This window comes from Solanum dulcamara, chromosome 1, assembly GCF_947179165.1.
Source record: "Solanum dulcamara chromosome 1, daSolDulc1.2, whole genome shotgun sequence".
NCBI lineage: Eukaryota > Viridiplantae > Streptophyta > Magnoliopsida > Solanales > Solanaceae > Solanum > Solanum dulcamara.
The window spans coordinates 4,326,164-4,345,603 of NC_077237.1; the positions used below are offsets into that span (position 1 = coordinate 4,326,164).

The 19,440-nt window shown below is 34.8% G+C and overlaps 1 protein-coding gene across 2 annotated transcripts; it reads left to right on the forward strand.

Annotated features, from left to right (window-relative positions):
- Positions 1–4,454: 4,454 nt before the first annotated feature.
- On the forward strand, positions 4,455–19,311 carry LOC129898826 (sister chromatid cohesion 1 protein 4). Of its 2 annotated transcripts, none has more exons than XM_055973517.1 (15): positions 4,455–5,124; positions 8,638–8,899; positions 9,573–9,670; positions 9,751–9,794; positions 10,284–10,330; positions 10,703–10,787; positions 10,926–11,988; positions 12,096–12,521; positions 12,822–12,966; positions 13,720–13,856; positions 14,307–15,433; positions 16,049–16,082; positions 16,729–16,843; positions 18,726–18,855; positions 18,967–19,311. In XM_055973517.1, exons 1-15 carry the CDS (start codon positions 5,001–5,003, stop codon positions 19,063–19,065), a joined length of 3,936 nt encoding a protein of 1,311 aa, XP_055829492.1. In that variant the 5' UTR covers positions 4,455–5,000; the 3' UTR covers positions 19,066–19,311. The 2 variants fall into 2 exon arrangements, with proteins under 2 accessions (XP_055829492.1, XP_055829500.1); XM_055973525.1 differs by having other exon boundaries at positions 12,099–12,521.
- Positions 19,312–19,440: the final 129 nt, after the last annotated feature.

A 19,440-nucleotide genomic window follows, 5' to 3' on the forward strand; every position in this document is an offset into this window, starting at 1 on the left:
CAGCGGAATATTTTGATTCGGCTTCTTACATAAGATTTATACTTTACTTTTAATTGATTCAATACATTCTCAAATTTTGTATCAAATATTTTCAATATTATTTCTCTTTCCATTCTTTGCATATCATTGTTGCATTATCTATGATTTAATTTCTTTTATGTATTCTCTATTTATTTTATCTTAGGGGTCAAATTATTTTAATAAATAACCTCACATTATAATTTCTTTTATAGATCAATTTCTCTATTATGATATCTTAGTTAACTATTTTCTTTAATAATATCATAGTTTATTTGAAGTTATAAATTTTGAATAAAACTAAATTTAAATAGAAAAGTCGTTTGACTAACTTTATTATAAAATTTGTTGTTTGTTATTATTAATAAATATCATTATTTAAATATATGCAATAAGCATGAAAAAAATATTTTTAATATGATGCATCACATGTTAAAAGAAACTACATATTGAATATGATTTCTTGTGGTATTTATTGCGTGTAATAATGCACGTGGAAAATGGGGAATCCGGAGGTTAAGGATATGTGGGTGAAGGTTTTAGAGTTGATTTAGGTTAGTTAATTTTTTAGGGTATTTTATTATTATTTTATATAATTAAGATGAAGTGGAGCAGTTATAACCATCTCATAAACTGTACGTATTAAATTCAAATTTTAAATTTTTATCTTGATGTTTGGTTAAAATAGTAACTCTTTCTTAGAAATATATCTTTGAATTTAAAAATTCCTAAAATTACGATAAAATGGAAAATTTTCAAATAAAATATTGTCATGAAAATTCCTACTATTAAGAAATGAATTATTTGAGATATAATCTTTTTCTGCTATTTTGTTTTTTCTGATTTTATCCTTTCCTTTATAAAATTTAAAATGTGTTTATCATAACTCTCTCTCTCTCTCTCTCTCTCTGTATATAAAGCAAATTAATATGTTATTAAAAATATATATAAATCACTTTCTTATTTATTAAAACCTAAATTATAAGAAAACATATTTTCTTTTCTTTTAAGCATTGTAAATAAAACTTAATATATTAGTTATGCGATATCAATTTTGTGCAATTATTACAAATATGATATTTAATTTAAAAAAAAATTATGTTAAATTTATATTTATTTTGCTCAAAAATAGTTTATTTATTTTTATTATCTAGCTTCATAATGATTAAATAATCCATTCCGATATTTACCAAGACTGAAAAATCAAATACATCTCAATGATATATCTAGTTATTATCAAATTAAAGTTATTTGAAATAGTGTGATTTTTACTAAGTTATGAATATATCACATGAATTCAAAGGGAATAAAAATATACGTTTGACTGGGTCGTGGATGAACTTTTGATAAATATTGAAATAAAATATTTTTAGTGAGTCAGCCAAAAATTCTCCATTACATCCACGACAAAATGATCAATGATTTTATAAGATATTATTGTTTATCCTCTGCTACTTAATTTTATTAATATAAATTCTTCCTTTAGTTTCGAAAAACAATAATTTTAGTTAAAAAACAAGGAATCAAAAAAGAGGGGGGGGGGGGGGGGGGGAAGGAGTAAAATAATGTAGTAAGTAGTTGAATATGAGAAAAAATAAAATACCACTTATCACCTTTTCAATTTGAATCAGAAATAAAGTAATCCCTTAAAACTTCAAAGTTCAAATGATATAATGATTAATACAGGTTGAGGCCCTTCACGATCATTTTTCTAGCCGAAATAGAAATATGAATGTGTCTTGATATTTTTGTATAAAGTGAGTGCTCTGTTTCTTTCATAATTTCCTCTGACAACTCCTCCCTCCCTCTTGAATGTGTATGTGATGATATATGCGTGTGTATATCGTGGGGAATAGGAAATTGGGTCGTGCAGGTTGTGTGAGTAAGGTTAGTTTCTTAATTTTTTTAATCTTTATTTAAATATTTTTTCTTTCAAAATAAATTGAAAATTAATTATTTCATCTCAACATTTTAAAATTGTCAAGTGACTTATTTTTAACACTTTTTTTTCTCTTGTAATGCAAACTCGCACCAAAAAAAATTAAAAAATAATATAAATGTTATTTATGGTTTGATCGATGCATTTAACTATTCTTTTTTAAAAACTCCAGTCTATACACAAATGCTAACTAACCATAATTCATGTTTACTATTTATCAAAATTTGACAAAAATCAAAGGAGAAACTCAAACCAAGAATAATATCTTTCAAGCCAACTCTTACCTTCAAAAATTAAGGCATATGCCTTGGGGGGACCTCAAATTTTTAGCAAGAATAAATTATATATATATATTTTTTTATGAAAAATTTATTTATGATAAAAAGTATATATATTATTTTGTTCCCTCTAACCCCATTCAAATAATATAAATAAATAAAACGTTGTTTTGCCTTCTTACATTCTCTTCGCTAACACCTACATTATTTATCTTCTTCTTTTTTAAACTCCTTTTTGCACTATCTTTCTTCAATGTTTTGATAAGTTAGAGCAATAATCTGTCAAAAATATAAATCAATAGCCTAAAAGTTTTGAACAAAGTGAATTGTATTTTTTAAAAATTTCTTTTTTAATTTTCAACCAAGCATTACAACAAACATATTAAAGTAGGGTATACCTAATTATCAAATTATTGAATTAGATTCTATGATTCTAAATCTTTTCTTTATTTAAAGTTAGTCGACTTATTACTTATAGAATTATGTTAACAATTCATATAATGAGTGCCTTAGTTTAAAAAAAAATATTTAAAGAAGTCATGTATAACAAAAATATTAAATAGTTATTTGCATCTAAACATTTTTAAAAATAAAATATAATTATGTTGAGCGGTCCTGTTAATCTTCCAACCACACATCATGGAGAATAGTAACTTAAAAGAATTTTTATGTCACATACCTTGTGTTTTTTTGTCTTCCTTCCAACATAATATTTTGTTTTGATCTTATATAATTGCTTTTCAGGTACCTACAATAATACAAATAAAATTAGACATTAAGAAGCCTCAACAACAAAATAATCAAATAACCAAAAAAGAGGCAAAGGGATGAAGCCAATAAGTAGTTGATTGTGAGGAACTATTAAAATATTATTTACAATCATTTTAAATTAAATAAGAAACAAATTATCGCACTTCAAGTGATATAATATAGCCTAATGCCCTTCTTAGTATTTTTCTTCCTAACATAAAATTAGTGTCAATATATTTCTTGGAAGTGTAATATATATTTGTGTGGTGTGCAATTGTGTGCATGTAATAGTGAAGAATGAGAAATGGGAAATTACTCAAACGTGGTTGGAGTTATTTAAGTCAATTAATTTTTTTTATTATTTTAATAAATTTGAATTTTACGATTTTTATATTTGGTTAACTGTACATAAAATTAAAACTTATCCTATCTTACATTCAAATTAACTTTTTAAAAAACAATCAAGTTTAAAAAGAACAAAAAACCTAACAACCCACGTTCTTTTTTTTTTCTTTTAAAACTAAAAATATTTTTAAACTTCACCATTTCCAGTTTAAAAATTATAATAGCTATTAAATTGCAAATTATTTTTTAAAATCTGTAAAAATTAAAGACAAACAATAATATTCGGTTTGAAAATAACCACAGTAACATTAATCCTACGCTGCCTCTTTGTTAATATTCAGGTACATTAATTTAATTAAAACTTATGTTTTGGTTTAAATTACAATAAGGTTTTAAGAACTACAAAAAATCATTTTCATATTTAAGCATATTTAATTTCAAATTTTAAATGACTATCAAAATTTAAATTTATATAAAAAAAAGCTGTAAAAATTTAAAAGTTAGTTAATTATTACCTAATTAACTAATTTGTCCTAAAATTAACACATGACTTAATCCTATGCTGCCACTTGGATAATTCTACGCTAGACTTTCTTCATTTTAATTATATATAGATAGATAGAAAAAGATGAAAGTAGTAAAAAAGATACAATAAATTGAATTATTGATGAACATTTGATTCTCGACAATCAATACCTTAAGGAGTCATTTGGTGTGAGGCATAATATATAATAATTCTAAGATAAAATATAGGATTATTTGATGTGCGTTTCGCTGGAGGTATTAGCTAATTCTTGAATTATTTATCTCATAATTTCTACTTTAATGATGAGATAAGTAATTTCATATACATAATAAGATAATATATTCTAAAATAATTTTGAAATAACTTATTTCCAACCAAGAAAAGCAATGTCCAAACACAACACTACACAGACCAAACCACGAAAAAGAGTACGTGGTACACTTCTCATTTACGTAACGCTGACTTTTAACTCAATCTCAACCGTCCATTTCTGATCAGACGGTTCATATAAATCTTCAGATCTACACCTGCATAACAGGACAACAATTCTCAGTTCGTAAAGCGCTTTGGTCCTTATTACACTAATAAATTCGTTCAAAAATTTGATGAAAAATTTCAACTTTCCCACTTCAGTTCAAAAAGAATTTGCTTAATTATAGCAATTATTCACTAATTTTTATCTATTTATGCGTTGGAGTTCGTGTAATTTTGGTCTGATTTGGTGTTGGATCTCAGCTACGGTAGTTGCAAACTTGCAATTTCGCTGCAATTTCATTATTGGTTGAGTTAAATTTTTGATTTTTTCCAAGTAAGGGAGGAAAAAGAAGTAATTTTTAGTTTGAATTTGGTGAATTTTGTTGGGGAAGCTGTAATTTTTTAAGTCGAGCTAGTGATTTTGAGTTGTGGGTTTTGGGAATTTGATGGGTTCGTGAAGATTGAAGCTAATTGTTGTGTTTATTGAAGTATTGTTATGTTGTTTATAGTAAAGATGGGGTTTTTGGTTTCTTTGGTTGTAGGTTGTTCAGGTCCTGATTGAAATTTGGGGGAAAAAGTTAGGGTTTTGGATTTGGAGTTAGGGTTTTGTAATTGGGTATTTTGTGTTTGGGTTGAAGAAGAATTTGAAGTTTTACTTTGAAGAAGTGAAATGTTTTACTCACAGTTCATATTGGCCAAAAAGGGGCCTTTGGGAACTATATGGATTGCAGCACATCTGGAGAGGAAACTTCGGAAGAATCAAGTTGCTGATACTGATATTGGTGTCTCTGTAGGTTAGTTGTTCGTCTGCGATTAGTTTACCTTCTCCTTCGTTTCGTTTTCCTGTTTGATCGTTTACTGTGTGATGAACTGCCTAATAATTTACTGTATTTTAGCGTACTTGCTTTCTGGATGATTTTCATGGTTAGAATATATATGTAAGTATCAAGAGTAATAAGAAATTATGCAATTGGAAAAAGAAAGGATATGAGTAATTTACACAGCTTCTGCCCATAGATGAATTACGTCAAGGAAGAGAAAGCATTATTTGGTGTTCACATGAGGTTTTTCATATTTAGTTTCTGGAACTGTATTTAATTCTAGCTCATAGTAAGCAGGTAAAAGTTTCTTTGTTAGTGATCAACTATACCAGAATTGTGAGATACATTTAACAAACTGAAACAAGGTCCGGTTGACTTAGAGCCTGTTTGGATTGACTTATTCTAAGTGCTTTGAAGCACTTTTGGAGTGTTTGGGTAAATTAAAAAAGTGCTTATAAGCACATATTTGAGCTAAAATGATAAAAATAAGCCAAAAGCCATAACTTATAATTTTTAACTTGCTGCTTTTTGCTTATTAGTCAAAAACTAAAAGCCATTCCAACCAGGCTTTTAAGGAAGAAAACAAAGGGGAAAGATGCTATCTAGTGCATATTATCAGGGATTTGTTGGCTGAAAATAACGAGGAGATAAGAATAACCCACATATTGAAAACTAGAAATACCCATAATTTGATATGGTGACCTTATAATTTGGCACATATATCCCAAAGTTTGTAATATTCATTCTTAATATGTGTATACTGATTGGATTGCCTGTGCTGAATTACCTATATTTGGCTTCATTTGATTCCGCATTATTTCCCTAGTATTCTCGTGCTTCATCTAAGAGAGATCTATTTTCTCTTGATAAGCTTCCACTCTAGGTGCTCACAGACTAGACTTACGAGTTTAATGCTCTCTTGTCCCACTTTATCCTTTTGGTGTCTGTCAATATTTTTCTATTTTCTAATTCCCAAGTATTTTTTCCTAGCCTATTGATTTTACCAAAAAATAAGCCCAATCCACTTTCATGCTGATATAATAATACTGAATTGACCAATGATTTAGCTTTTATATTTAAATTTTTCCCAACTAGGTGATGTGTCCGTCTAATTCTCCATACTTGCCTCCATACCAGAAAATGAAGCCTTATTTGAGGAAAAAGTAATATTTTGAGGGTTTGGTTGTGCTTGCTAGTTGAGCATTCAAGTAGGGGTGAGCATAAAAACCGGACTGAACCGAGTTAATTCTTAAAAACTGAACCAAATTACCAAATAAACCACCTTTGGATGGGTTAAATTGGAGACCAGGTCATAGTTCTCATATGCTTGTTGGATTATAGTTATCTACAGAAGAATTGGCACTAAGAGGCGGCTAAAACATTTGTAGGTTGCCAAGCTGTAGCTCACGGGGTGGGGTGGGGTGGGGTGGGGGAGTAGAATGTGTCAGAAGCTTCATCTTCTATTTTTTTTTTGATAAAGTTAACTGGTATTATAAACAAAGTAGTACACCAATAGTGAACTCCTGTTGTAATTACATCAAAAGTATAGAGGGAAAGTCAAAAAAAACTAAACACCTATCTCCCTCATAAACTATCTAAAAATAGGGTGATGTCCCCCGGATCCTTAGGTATATTGTGGATACACCAAAAATAAAAGGTCACTAGGCAATTCAATTTAATGCTTTGGAATAGGATGCTCTTGTTCTCATAACATCTCTGATTTTTTTCCTTCCATATAGTCCACCAGATGCAGGCAGGGACAATCTTCCACCTCTCCTTGTGTCCTGACTGATTTCCATCTCTATTCCAACATGCTAGAACTTCTGCAGTATTCGTAGGCATGGTCCATCTTATACCCCTCAGGTTAATGAAAAAATTCCATAGTTTCTCAGTCACTCTACAGTGCAAAAAAAGATTGTTTATTGTCTCTGTCTCAGATTCAAAAAAAAACATCTGGAGCATAACTGTCTTCCCTTTTTCATTAAGTTGTCCTGAGTCAAAATAGCTTGTCTTGCAACAAGCCATGTGAAACAGACCACCTTATGTGGCATCTTCCCTTTCCAGATTATCTTCCAAGTCCACATCTCCTTGGTTTTGGTTGAAATGTCTAGTTGTTTGTAGGCTGATTTCACCTTGAACCTGCCATCTCTATCCAGCTTCCATGTCAATTTGTCTTCCTCATAATTGTGGTTCTTGGTTTGTTCCAAGATGCTGTAGAATTGAATCATTCTCTCCACTTCCCAGTCATTGAGGAACCTTCTAAAGGTCAGGTTCCAGCCTTTTTCATTTCTGATTTCTAGAATTGTAGCCATTTTCTGCTGATTGAGAATGTAGATGTCTGGAACTGTTATCTCAGAGGTGTTTGTCCCACCCATATATCATTCCAGAATAAGGTTTTCCTCCCATTTCCCACATTGATAGCAGAATTACTCCACATTCTTGGCCACTGATTTCTAATAGTTCTCCATAAACCCACACCATAAGGAATATTGACCTCCGTAGTAGTCCAAATTCCTTCCTTACCATATCTTGCAATGATGATTTCCTTCCACAAGCCATGATCATCTGTTGCTTGTCTCCAAAGCCATTTTAACAGAAGGCTCTTATTGTGGGCTTTTAAATTCTTAAGTCCTAAACCTCCCTGTTTTTTGTTGGTTATGCAAGCATCCCAATTGACCAAGTGAAATTTCTTTCCCCCTTCTCCATTACCTTGCCATAGAAAATTCCTTCTCATGGCATCCAACTTTTCAATGATCTTCCCAGGCATAGGGAAGAAGCTTCATCTTCTATCTACTCCATCTGCATAGATAGCTGTAACTATCATAGCTGAAAAGGTAATGATACCTTTCTCAAAAAAAGAAAAAATTCATAGATGACTAGGTATCCTATGTACTGGTCAGGGAGCCTTCTCAGCGCTACAATGATGGTTCTTCTATTATTATCTATTTCATCCTATAGATTGCTGCATTATATAGTTGCCTAGATTTTTTAATTTCAGCAGAGTGCCCAAGGGAGACAAATATAACTTGATTGTAGATGACATTACCCGGTGTTTTCTTGGTAAAGGTTAAGGGTTTTTATAAACAGAGGACAAAGATTGTGCCAAAAATTACACTCAAACTCAATTCCTATACATTACTGTAGTTTTATGATAATGTCATAGTTGGTGGATTTGTGTAGTTTTATGATAATGTCATACAGGAGCCACATTGCTCCTGCATCTCTACTTTATGTAGTTTTATGATAATGTCATAGCAGTGGCTCTTTTGGTTTTGATTATTGAACCAAGTATGGTGTCTTTTAATTAAAATTTTATTGTTGTCTGGTTGTGCATTGAATACTTCTGGCTCTTCCAGGGTCTCTTTGCATATCATCTTATGTGTCTGCCTTATTCGTTTATATACAAATTTTTCTTTTTGTTGGTAATCAAGAAAGCATGTATTCTTCCTTTGTTTTTTGTTAACTTGTCTTGCTCTTCGTCAACAGACTCGATCCTTTTTCCTGACGTGCCAATTGCATTGCGGTTATCTAGCCATCTTCTGCTTGGAGTTGTGAGGATATATTCTCGAAAGGTGGGTTACCTATTCGATGATTGCAGCGAGGCTTTGCTAAAAGTCAAGCAAGCTTTTCGCTCCACTGCTGTGGATTTACCACCTGAAGAATCTAAGGCTCCATATCACTCAATCACCTTGCCAGAGACGTTTGAACTTGATGATTTTGAATTGCCAGACAATGACATTTTTCAGGGGTCAGTTTCAATCTATCTTTTTTTTCTCTTTACTATAATGTTAGCTTGCTGCATATCATTGCTTTTACGGGAATACAACATGATATGGTTGTTGGCTGAGGTAGTTGCTCAAATCCTTGCTAAATGAGATATAGTAGTGGTGGAATAATTTCTTGTGGAGTAAATAACAGGGATACCTGAAGTACTCCTTCTGATACAATTTGTTTGGCTTGATTCGAAGTACGAGGGTCAAACTAACCAATATTCGGTGTGAATTCGGACATAGAATCTTTAACTTCTTTACATATTTAGAAGCTACATAAAAAGTACTCAAGTCACATAGTTAACAATTCAAATTACAATATTACCAGTTTAAAAGATAAACAATTCAAAATATCTAGAAAGTATTTGAAAAAATTATGGTCAAAGAAAATGTCCCTTGACTGTCCGAGTAGTAACCACAACAACATACCTAGTCATCTCACAAGTGAGGTCTAGGGAGGGTGGTGTTTACGCAACCTTACCCCTTTAAGGTAAAGAAACTGTTTCCGATAGACCCTTGGCTCAAGTAAAGCATCTCAAAATCAGGAAGAAGCGGAGGGAGTACTTATAAAATTTCTTTTCTTCTCGCCCTGTCCGATGAAAAAATGTTGCTATAGTCCACTTAGAGCTAAAGTCAATGTCAACTTTGCAGTAACTATGTGGACCATCATATTAGTTCAAGGGAGCAGATCACACTACAAGATAACATGGAGGGTGTGGTTTACTCAACTTCGAAGTTTGGATTGGATGGTAATTATTACTTTGGATATCTAATTGCTAGATTTGTTATGACACTGCTACTCATATGTTGCATGGTGATTTTTGCTCAGAGAGATTTGGGGATGGCGACACTTCTGGTTTAGACCTTGATGAGGTAAGATCATATTATTATTTCACCCCTTAGCTTTGTGTTTGTTTCATTTACCCTTAAAAGGAAGTATTTCTTTATGAGAATATACAACATTTTTCTAGGATCTCAAGAGAAGAATAATCGGTTGTGGCCTACATAGTTTTATTTATCCTGTTATGGGGATTCTGGTCCCCCCTGAGCCGGGGGGGTGCTTGTGGGGGGGAAAACATAGGAATGCAGTGGTGGCTGTCTTGCTGCAATCTTTGGTTTAGTCTAGCCTCAACGAGAATGGTTTCTAATGGCATGTTTTCTACATGAATTATGTCCAGTAGCTGTTAATCTATAGTCCCTTATTGATGTAGATAACCTATTTCATATGGTTAGATATTTCTGGTTATATAGGGGTGTGCATGGATGTGTATTATAGTGTTCCTTTGATAAAGAAATGTTTATTATAGTTTTATGTCGTTTATCTGTTTTCTATTCTGATTTTGGACTTCTAATTGCAAACAGGAATTATTTTTGGACAAGGTTGCTGCTGCTGGAGATGCTAGTGGGAGGTTGACCTCAAATTACTCACTACCTCTTTACTATATTCCCCTCTTCCCATGCAGAATGTTACCTCTGACTTTACTGTTAATGTCATGCTTTATGTTTTGTATGCGTGGGTTATTGAGTTATGTTGGAGATCTAGTGCTAAATAGGCTAGTGAATGCCAGGACTAATAAGTCAGGTTTGATTCATGGTGTGAAATGAGTCAAACAATGCAGCTTGATGTTCTTTTTCTTTGATTCTCTTGATCTTGGGGTTGTGTTGGGGCAGATCAAATATCTATAATAGGTGTTTAGATTGTTAATCCATCAGACTGCAATTCTACACTATTGTACAGTTTAATGATATGAATATCTGACACAAAACTTTACTGATTCTAGTGCTGATCCTCAAGCATCTGTTGAACCAATGACACCAATCAAACAAGAACACCATGAAGAGATGGCTGCAAATTCCGAGAGCATGGTAACTAGCCGATCTGTCCTTTATTCCCTACAAAATAGTTGGTTGTTGACTATTTATTGTTGGTTGTGCCAAACAACTCGTTTTATGTACCTTAAACATACTTATGCTAGAATGATTCAAGCCTTTTCTTTCATGCAGTTTGATGGAGTTGATGGAGATGCTGATTTCATGGATCATGCTCCATGTACTCCTGGGTTGGCGGAAGAACCAAACTTGTCTAACATTCAGGAAATATCAGCATGTGAGGACCATCTAGGACTGGAAGATCGTCATTTGACAGAATATGCTGTAAAAGCAAATTCAGTGAATCTTTCTTGTGAAAATAACGTGAATAACAGAAGTGAGCTTCTAGAAAATCAGGCATTAACTGCTGGCTCGAATGCTGAACAGCCTGTAAAAGGATATTCAGAGAATCTCTCTTGTGAAAATAACGTGAATAACGGGAGTGGATTTCTAGAAAACCTGGCATTAACTGATGTCTCGAATGCTGATACTGTTCACTCTGGGGCTGCTGAGGAGAATGGTTACAATTTAGGTAACAGGTGTGACAAACAACTGGTGCCAGATGGTCAGCTGCCTCCAAGTGGAGTTGCAGTTGATCTTGTGTCGTCAAGTGATCCTGCTGTAGCATCTGAACCATCCTCTGCTGCTGTTCATCAGGTTAATGCAAAATCATCTTTACTAGAATGTGCGGATGAGATTGTTGCTGCATATGATGGTCAAACAAATGAGAGGAGCTTGCAGTGTGTGCTTTCTGGCATGGATAAGGTTGACGTATCTACCCCTGGTGGCTTCCCCGACGAACCTCCACTTCCAAATGGAATTAGTTCCACAAAAGTTAACTATGATGTTTCTGCTTTAAGTAGCATCTGCCAGCCAGTTCCTGAAGATATTTCACCGAGTAATCAGAGATCACCTAAGGCAGTCTCAAATAACATTGCAATTGCAGGAAACTTGGATGCCGGTGAATCCCAAGATATAACTTGCTTAGAAACACCGAAGGCTGTTGATTGTCTGGAACAAAGTGTTTTTGATGAAGACACTGGTGCCCAGGTTCATGTTCTGAGTCGATGTAATGCTGCTGCTCAATATGATGCATCGAAGTCTAGTTGTGAGCATGCTGTTAATAACGAGCCACCATCTAATTTTTCTGGTTTCCACCTGCCAGAAACTTCGAAGGAGGGGAAATTACACGCTTCAGGTATTTGTGCTAGAGTTTTAGGTTTGTTGGGAATAAATCTCTGTGGCTGTATTGTAATATTGTTTGTGAATGTACTCTCACACTTCCAGTTGAAACATGTCGTGCAGCAGGTTATTCAGAACAAATCTCAAAAGAAAATCTTTTCAAAGAACCGGTTCCATGTGAAGACATTCGGAAAGATTCTGACAAATCAACTGATCAAGCGGATAATGTTGTTCTAGAAGATCGCCACATGGAATTTATGAGCAGTTCAGCTGCTTCTGCCTTGCCAGCTCCTGAAAAGATTCTATCAATGCCAGGAGGGCTTGTTGATTTACCTCGGAGTATTTTCCAAGAGGCTACACCGGATTACTTGGCGGGGTTCAATGAGGCTGATCCTGGCGATAAATTCATTTCAGGAAAGAAGCGCAGTTACACTGAGAGCACACTAACAGAGCAGAGTCTCAACTCAGCTGAATCTTCAAGGATGATCCATTCCAAAAAGTCTGGAGGATTTATTCCTGATGATGATGATTTGCTTTCTTCTATACTAGGTACGTTGGAGTTCTCCTCTTGCACTTCATAGAAGGTAAGGGTGACTGTTTTCACCTTAATTAAATTTTGTTTCTTCTTTAGAATATTGCATATATCCTCTTATCTGATTTATGTGAAACATTCTCACCTTCCTAATTATTTGCCACAATTCTGCCTAGTATAATGTTATAATATGTCTGTCAAAGTAACCTTGTAAGCTTTGAACTCAGTTAAATATTACACAACAGGGGTGAGGGGAAATTAACATTTTCCTTGAGTTTGAACCATATTTGTTGCAACAATCTTCATTCTTATTTCAGTTGGAAGAAGATCTTCAGCGCTGAAGCTTAAGGCTACTCCTCGACCTTCTGAGATTACATCAAGCAAGCGTGCCAAATCTGCTGCTCGGATGACTGCCAGTAAAAGGAAGGTTCTTATGGATGATATCATGGTCTTGCACGGAGAGTATGTTCCGTCGTTGTATACTTGTATATTTTTGTTTCTGTTCATACAAATGTGTCTTGTGCTTTTACCAGTTTAGATCATTAAGCCAGATGATTTATATTTCCTTTCCTGTTGTCAAAATATAGCAGATTAAACCATATGAAAGGCATAAAAAATGTATCTTGGGCTCTAAACAATTTATTGCAGAGTATAAAATTATAAATGCATCCATATCAGCAATCAGACTCAGATTAGAAACTTGTATTTTCTTGGCACTGTGTTTTTAGTCTATTTTAAATAAGATTTGCCACTATAATCTTGGATTAGCTACTCTTGCACTATTAAATATCATACTGTGTGCCAGTGTTTAGGTGCTGATTGCCACAGTTACCCCAAAAAATAAGAGGAAAAAGAGTTGATTGTCTTTTACCCCCCCCCCCCCCCCAAAAAAAAAAAGAAAGTAAGAGAGAGAGAGACAGAGAACTGACTGTCTTTTGTTCGTTTCCGCTTTTTGTTGACATGCCAATAGCTGACCCTTCTAGTGGCTATTCCAATGTGTGCTGTCTGGTAGTGAATTGATGTGGCGACCGAATTATGGCCAATTTAGTTAGGTTCCCTTACCCAAATAGTTAGTTTTTGTCTTGCCATTTCTGCCTCATTGCCCAGTGAAATGCTTTTTCCTGATAATCTGAAAAATCGGGTTTTGTCTTTAAATAGCTTCTCTCACCTCACTCTCATTAACTGACTGACAAAGCATGTTTGCATTTGTGATAGTATGATAAGACAACAGTTGATACATGCTGAGGACATACGTCGCGTAAGGAAGAAAGCTCCTTGCACACATGCTGAGATCTCAGCGATCCAGAAACAGTTGTTAGAAGATGAAATTTTCAGAGAAGCAGTATTAACTGGTGGGTCAGCATGCAAGTCTACATTTTTGCTATTTATTTATCTTCTTGTTGAATCATGCAATTGTTTTTGTTGTGGGCATTATAAAAGATGACATATTGTCTGTTTTTAATCCTTAGTAAGTGCTTATATGAGCTAGCTAGTGTCTTGGATATTTGTTTTATTGATTAGTTTAGCATCTCTGTACTTGGATGTATGCCTTGGAACTGTTAAGCTGATGTGTTTGGGAAAGATGAATAGTTAGATTCTATGCCAAGGGTTGTCATATAGTTTGTTCTGAAGACACCCTAAGAATACAAGCACACGTTTTAAAGATTTTTAGTTCTTTTGCTAATTGTTTCATGTTAGAAAAGGCACATTTATTGCGTGCCTCTTAACTTTGTTCTCGGTGCTGCATAACGCCAATGGCCTTTGCTAGCTCATAATATTAACTGAAGTTGGTTCTGATTCAGGTATGTCAGTGGAATTGGCTTCTTTACATAAGCAAACATTTGACTTGAGTACAGTCAAGGTCTCTTCTACTGATGTTAGCTGTTCTCATGCCGAGATGGTGGTCGACCCCCAGCTAACTACTGAGAATTCCATCTCAAATTTGGAGGAACAACGTCAGCAGCTAAGTGTTGAGTATGCTGAAAAACCCATCTCAAATTTGGAGGAACAACGTCAACAGCTAGCTGCTGAGTATGCTGTAAGCCCCATCACAAATTTGGAGGAACAACAGGCGACAGTGTTCAATGAACCACATGTTGAAAGAGGAAGTGAAAAGGAAGGAAGCGATGAACGGTTTGTAGCTAGAGATGATAGCATATTAGGAGCTTTTGAGGCTACTGTTCCAACCGAGAACAGGGAAGTTGAAGAGCACGACCAAGGTTTAAATAGTGATGCCTCTCAATTGCGGCCAGACACCATCAGTGATGTAGCAGTGACCAATGGCTTTCATCTTGAACCTTCAGATAATGCAGCAGAAATAGGATCTCAGGTAACTTGCCTTTCAGGTGCTGAGGCAGCTGAAGCAGCAGGTACTGCCTCTGCCGCCAAAGATTCATTGGCATCTCCTAAAAATGGTGGATTAGGTGGCGATGGCGATATCATAGCAGGTCTACCTCTGACAGATCCATTTAATGAGTCTGGAAGGGAAGCTGCTTTTATTTTAGGAGTATCATATGGATCTCCTAATAGTGCACCGGCTGCTCAAGTTGATAAGGCTCTGGAAAAGTTGAACAATGAAAACATTGTAGTTAGTAGTGACTGGCCAGAGAGCAACTATTTTACTTCTGAAGCTGAAGCTGGAACTGATAATATGGTAGAAGATGCAGTTCTATTGGAAGCCGCCCAAAACAGTGCTACAGTTGAAATTGCAACTAATCTAGAAGATATAGTAGCAGAGAATGTCAACCCGAGCTTTGCTGATAAGGTTATAGGCACTGAACAACCTAACGCAGATGCTTCATACGCTGAAACAAATATGCATATGCTGGATCATTCCATTGGGTCCGGAGACTATCCATGTAAAGAAGAAGATTTCTCCTACAATATGATGGGTGCAGATCTCACTAATGCCAATCTGGGGGATGTTAATGTAAGTGTGCTAGCTAAGTTTCGGGTATTCTTGTCTTATGGAGTTTCAGCACTCTCTCTTTCATGTATATACATGACAACATTATTTTTCTTTTTACGATGTGTTGGACAGAAATTGCAGACAATTGCTTTGTCAATAATTAAGTACCTCTCTATTTTATCAATGTTGAAGTACCTATATCTTCTCCTGGTCTGAACAAGGTTGCTTCCTCGTTGCTTCTTGACCTCTATGTTGCTCTTTGTTCAGTATGGGTGGTTCTTTCGAACTCAGAGAAAGGGGAAGAAAGAAAAGAAATAATTACCTCAAGATTGTTACCGATAGTGTCAGGTCTCAACGTAGTAAGACCTGATTGGATAGTTTTTATCTAAAAATATTCTAGCAAGTAGCAATATGTACGAGCACAAATTTTGACTTCATGTAGATGAACATGTACACTGGAGGTTACCTTCTGTCTTGCACTGTTCTTTTTCCCTAAACAACTCTAGTCTTTGTCAGCTGGTTGCTTTTGTTGAAATGGGCTTGAAATGATGATCCTTTTCTTTGCTTTGATGAGAGATTTACTTTGATATGTGCTCTACTGATTTGTGCTTTCCTCATTTGTTGTATTTTTGGCAGGATCTGGATTATTCAGCTGCTGGAAATGATACAGGTTTATTTTCCCTCATCTGCAACCTTTGTAAATCTTGAAAAGTGGTAATTGCCTCAAAAGAAAGAAAAAACAAGTAATTTCAAAATCGAATAGGATGAAAATATTGTCGAATTTGCAGTAACAGTAGGCATGTTTTATTAAGATGGATTTATCTGTCCTTGCTTGTTTCAGAACCTTGCATCTGAGATTCTGAATTTTCCGATGTTAATTAAATTTGATAATGGCTTGCCAAATCTGCATTCAATTTGATGTTATTTGTTAAAATGGTTTCGCAAGGTCTCTCCTCGAAATAAACATGGACAGATGTTGTGACTTGTGACCTTGCTCTTTGTACTTGTCTGATTTGATGTGTGAAGAAATCAGACACACAAGTAGAAGTGTTTGAGAAAATGTGTGAAGACTAGTGTCTTGGCCCGGAATATTTTTATTAGAGCAATTTACAGCGTATATTGTATTTGTGGGAGATGAGAGACTTAACTCTATATTTCATCTAAGATTACTATTACGTCTATTACAAAATGATCAAATTGTTTCAGCTAGGTGGCAACATTGGTAATGTAGTTTCTTTGGAAGTTTTTGTAAGTTCCTCAAAGGTCTTGTGATTCAATGCACTCAGCTTTGGTGTAACATTGTTTTTGGTATCTAGGGTTTCTGAACTTCGATGACGATGATGATGAAGAAGCTGAAGCAGCTGATGATTATGTACCTGATGCTGATGTCACCCGTATCACTGAGAACATTGGATGGTCTTCTCGGACTAGGTGTGCTACTTGTCCTTCATTTTGTATTACTCTACTATTTTAATTCTAGGGCTGCGCAAGCTGAGTGACATTTTAGACAAGTTTGCCCTCCTTGTCTGTCTTCTTATTCCTGTGGTTCAGTGTTTTTACATGGTGGTTGATACATTGGTTTCTCTCATTTAACAAGGGTAAAAGTACAAAATTATCAGAGTAACACACTAAGCTCAAATTTCACAACAGAAATACGTTTCGGGAAGGTCCTCCTTAGATTCCTGCTCCTAGCTTGTTTTGCCACGTTCGATCTTCCTTGTGGGTCTCACTATATACTTTGACCAAATTTTTTGATTGTTCTTTTATGTTTAAATGATGCATCTCGTCTTTTCTTTTTCCTGATAACTATAGACATTTCAGGTAGTACTTCGCATATGGAGTACTGGATGAGCTATTTATCTTACTTCCTTGCCTTCCTTCTCTGATTCAGCTACCCCTCTTCTTTTAGTACCTGCAGAGGTTCCGGTGATCTTTTCTGTTGACCAACAGCTTTTGCATAGTAAGATAGTCCATTGATGAAGTGCGGTCTCATAAAGAGTGGTTAAAATTAATTAAACCAGCATAAGAAAAATCTAGCTAAAGGGCACAACCATAGTCGGATTCGGCCAACTAAATAGAATGGCAAGTTTCATTACCATTTGAAAAATCCCATCAGTTCAAAAACCAAGTCCTAGTCTTTGGATTGACAAGTAGCAGAAAGAGAAAGTCCGACTTAGGCTGAATATAGGAACTGAAGCAGTAGTGTTCCATCTGGTTAACCATATGTTCTTTAACCCACGAAAATGGTTCCTAAAAATCAAATTAAGAGCAGGGAGGGATCTCCTCTAGTCAAGCTCATTTTCTTTTCTTCCTCCTCAGGAGCTACCACCTTGCTCCGGTGGTGACTCAAACCCACAACCTCAAGGTTTGGAGGTGGAGGGTACTTACCACTTGAGCAACCATCTCTTGTCTAGTCGAGTTAATTCATTTCTCAGTTCTTACTTTCGAGGTATAAAGTCCTTCAGATAGTCCAAAATGGCCTATCGTCTTCTTTTTAGTTACACCCACCCTTCTACAACAACAAACAATGCTCTGTCATGTGTAAAGGGGCTTCTACCGTCAATTTTTATCGTAGAGGCAGAAGCATTGCTAGAACTCACAGAGGCTCTCCAGGATTAGAAGAGGGCCATACCTTTTGGTGTTTTGTTCACTGTACCGTAACTCCAGCCCCAACTTTGTGCTGTTCATAAATACAACTATTGCATTTTAAAAAGTCATTTTTTAAAAATATATTTGAACTGCTGGAGTTCACTTTTATTAAAATAAATAAGTTGAATAAGATGAAGACGCGATACAGGTTAACAAAAGTGTAAAAGAAACATTGCTCGTGTAAAATGCATCCCTTAATGCTTTAGACTGGAAAGAGGAGTTAACTGCAGGATAGAGAAGCGAAGAAAATCGTTCCGTTTTGAAAGGATCATATCTACTGAATACAGTAACTTACCACTGCACATCGACATAAATCCAAGAATCTTCTCCAAGAAAGTAGTTTGTGGTTGGAATAAGGTAAGGCTGTCTAAAGGGATTCATCTCCCTCCACCTAGAGAATGGATGGTATAAGAGGGTTGGTAGATGAGTTTCATAGTGTAAGCCGAGAATTTATTAAGAAAGTTTGGTGATTTTTTTTTAAAAAACTTTTACATGATAAAAACGGGATACATGCTTGCTTGAAGTTGACAACTGAGATATTAGTAACGCTTTGGTCTCCTTTCGTTTTACCTAATAGACAGGGTCTGCTATTTATTCTACTGTTGTCTGATCTTTATGATGCCAAAGTTCAACCAGAGTTTCACATTGATGTTTGTATACGCAGGGCTGTTTCCAAGTATCTCCAAACTTTGTTTATTAGAGAATCTGAGCGTGGGAGAACCTCTCTCTCCATGGACAGTCTATTAGTTGGTAAAACACGAAAGGAGGCGTCAAGGTTGTTTTTTGAAGCTTTGGTATGTGTAACGCCTGTTATCATTTTTTTTTTGACATTCTTGTTGCTATCTTTTCCCCTTGTTTAGTGCAAATAGAATTTAAATGAGCTGCTGTGTCTGTGTTTATTGCAGGTTCTTAAAACCAGAGATTACCTTCATGTAGAGCAAGTGATACCCTTTGACGATGTCACAATAAAGCCTGGAATGAAGCTTATGAAATCGGACTTTTGAATCTGATATATTTGGTAGAAATATAACATGAAGAAGTTGGTAAACAGAAATATGTATTTCTAGTAGTTAGTCAATTTGGTCAGTTTGTGGTCTACTCTTGCTATAGTTCATTCTTTACAATCATGTTTTGAAGGTCATGTAGTTAGGTTTTTACTTGGCTGGCAGAGTAGATAATTTGACACAGGTATGTGTTGCACTCTGTTGTACAATGTAGATCTTATTTATATGTAAATATCCTGTATAATATGTGGCCATGCTTCTGTTCTAATTTCCCCTCCCTTTATTTTCGTAATAACGAAAAATATATTCCCTTCTTTTTATTTAGGTTTCTGATACCATAGACTTCGATAATTCTGCAAGTTATCATCAGAACTT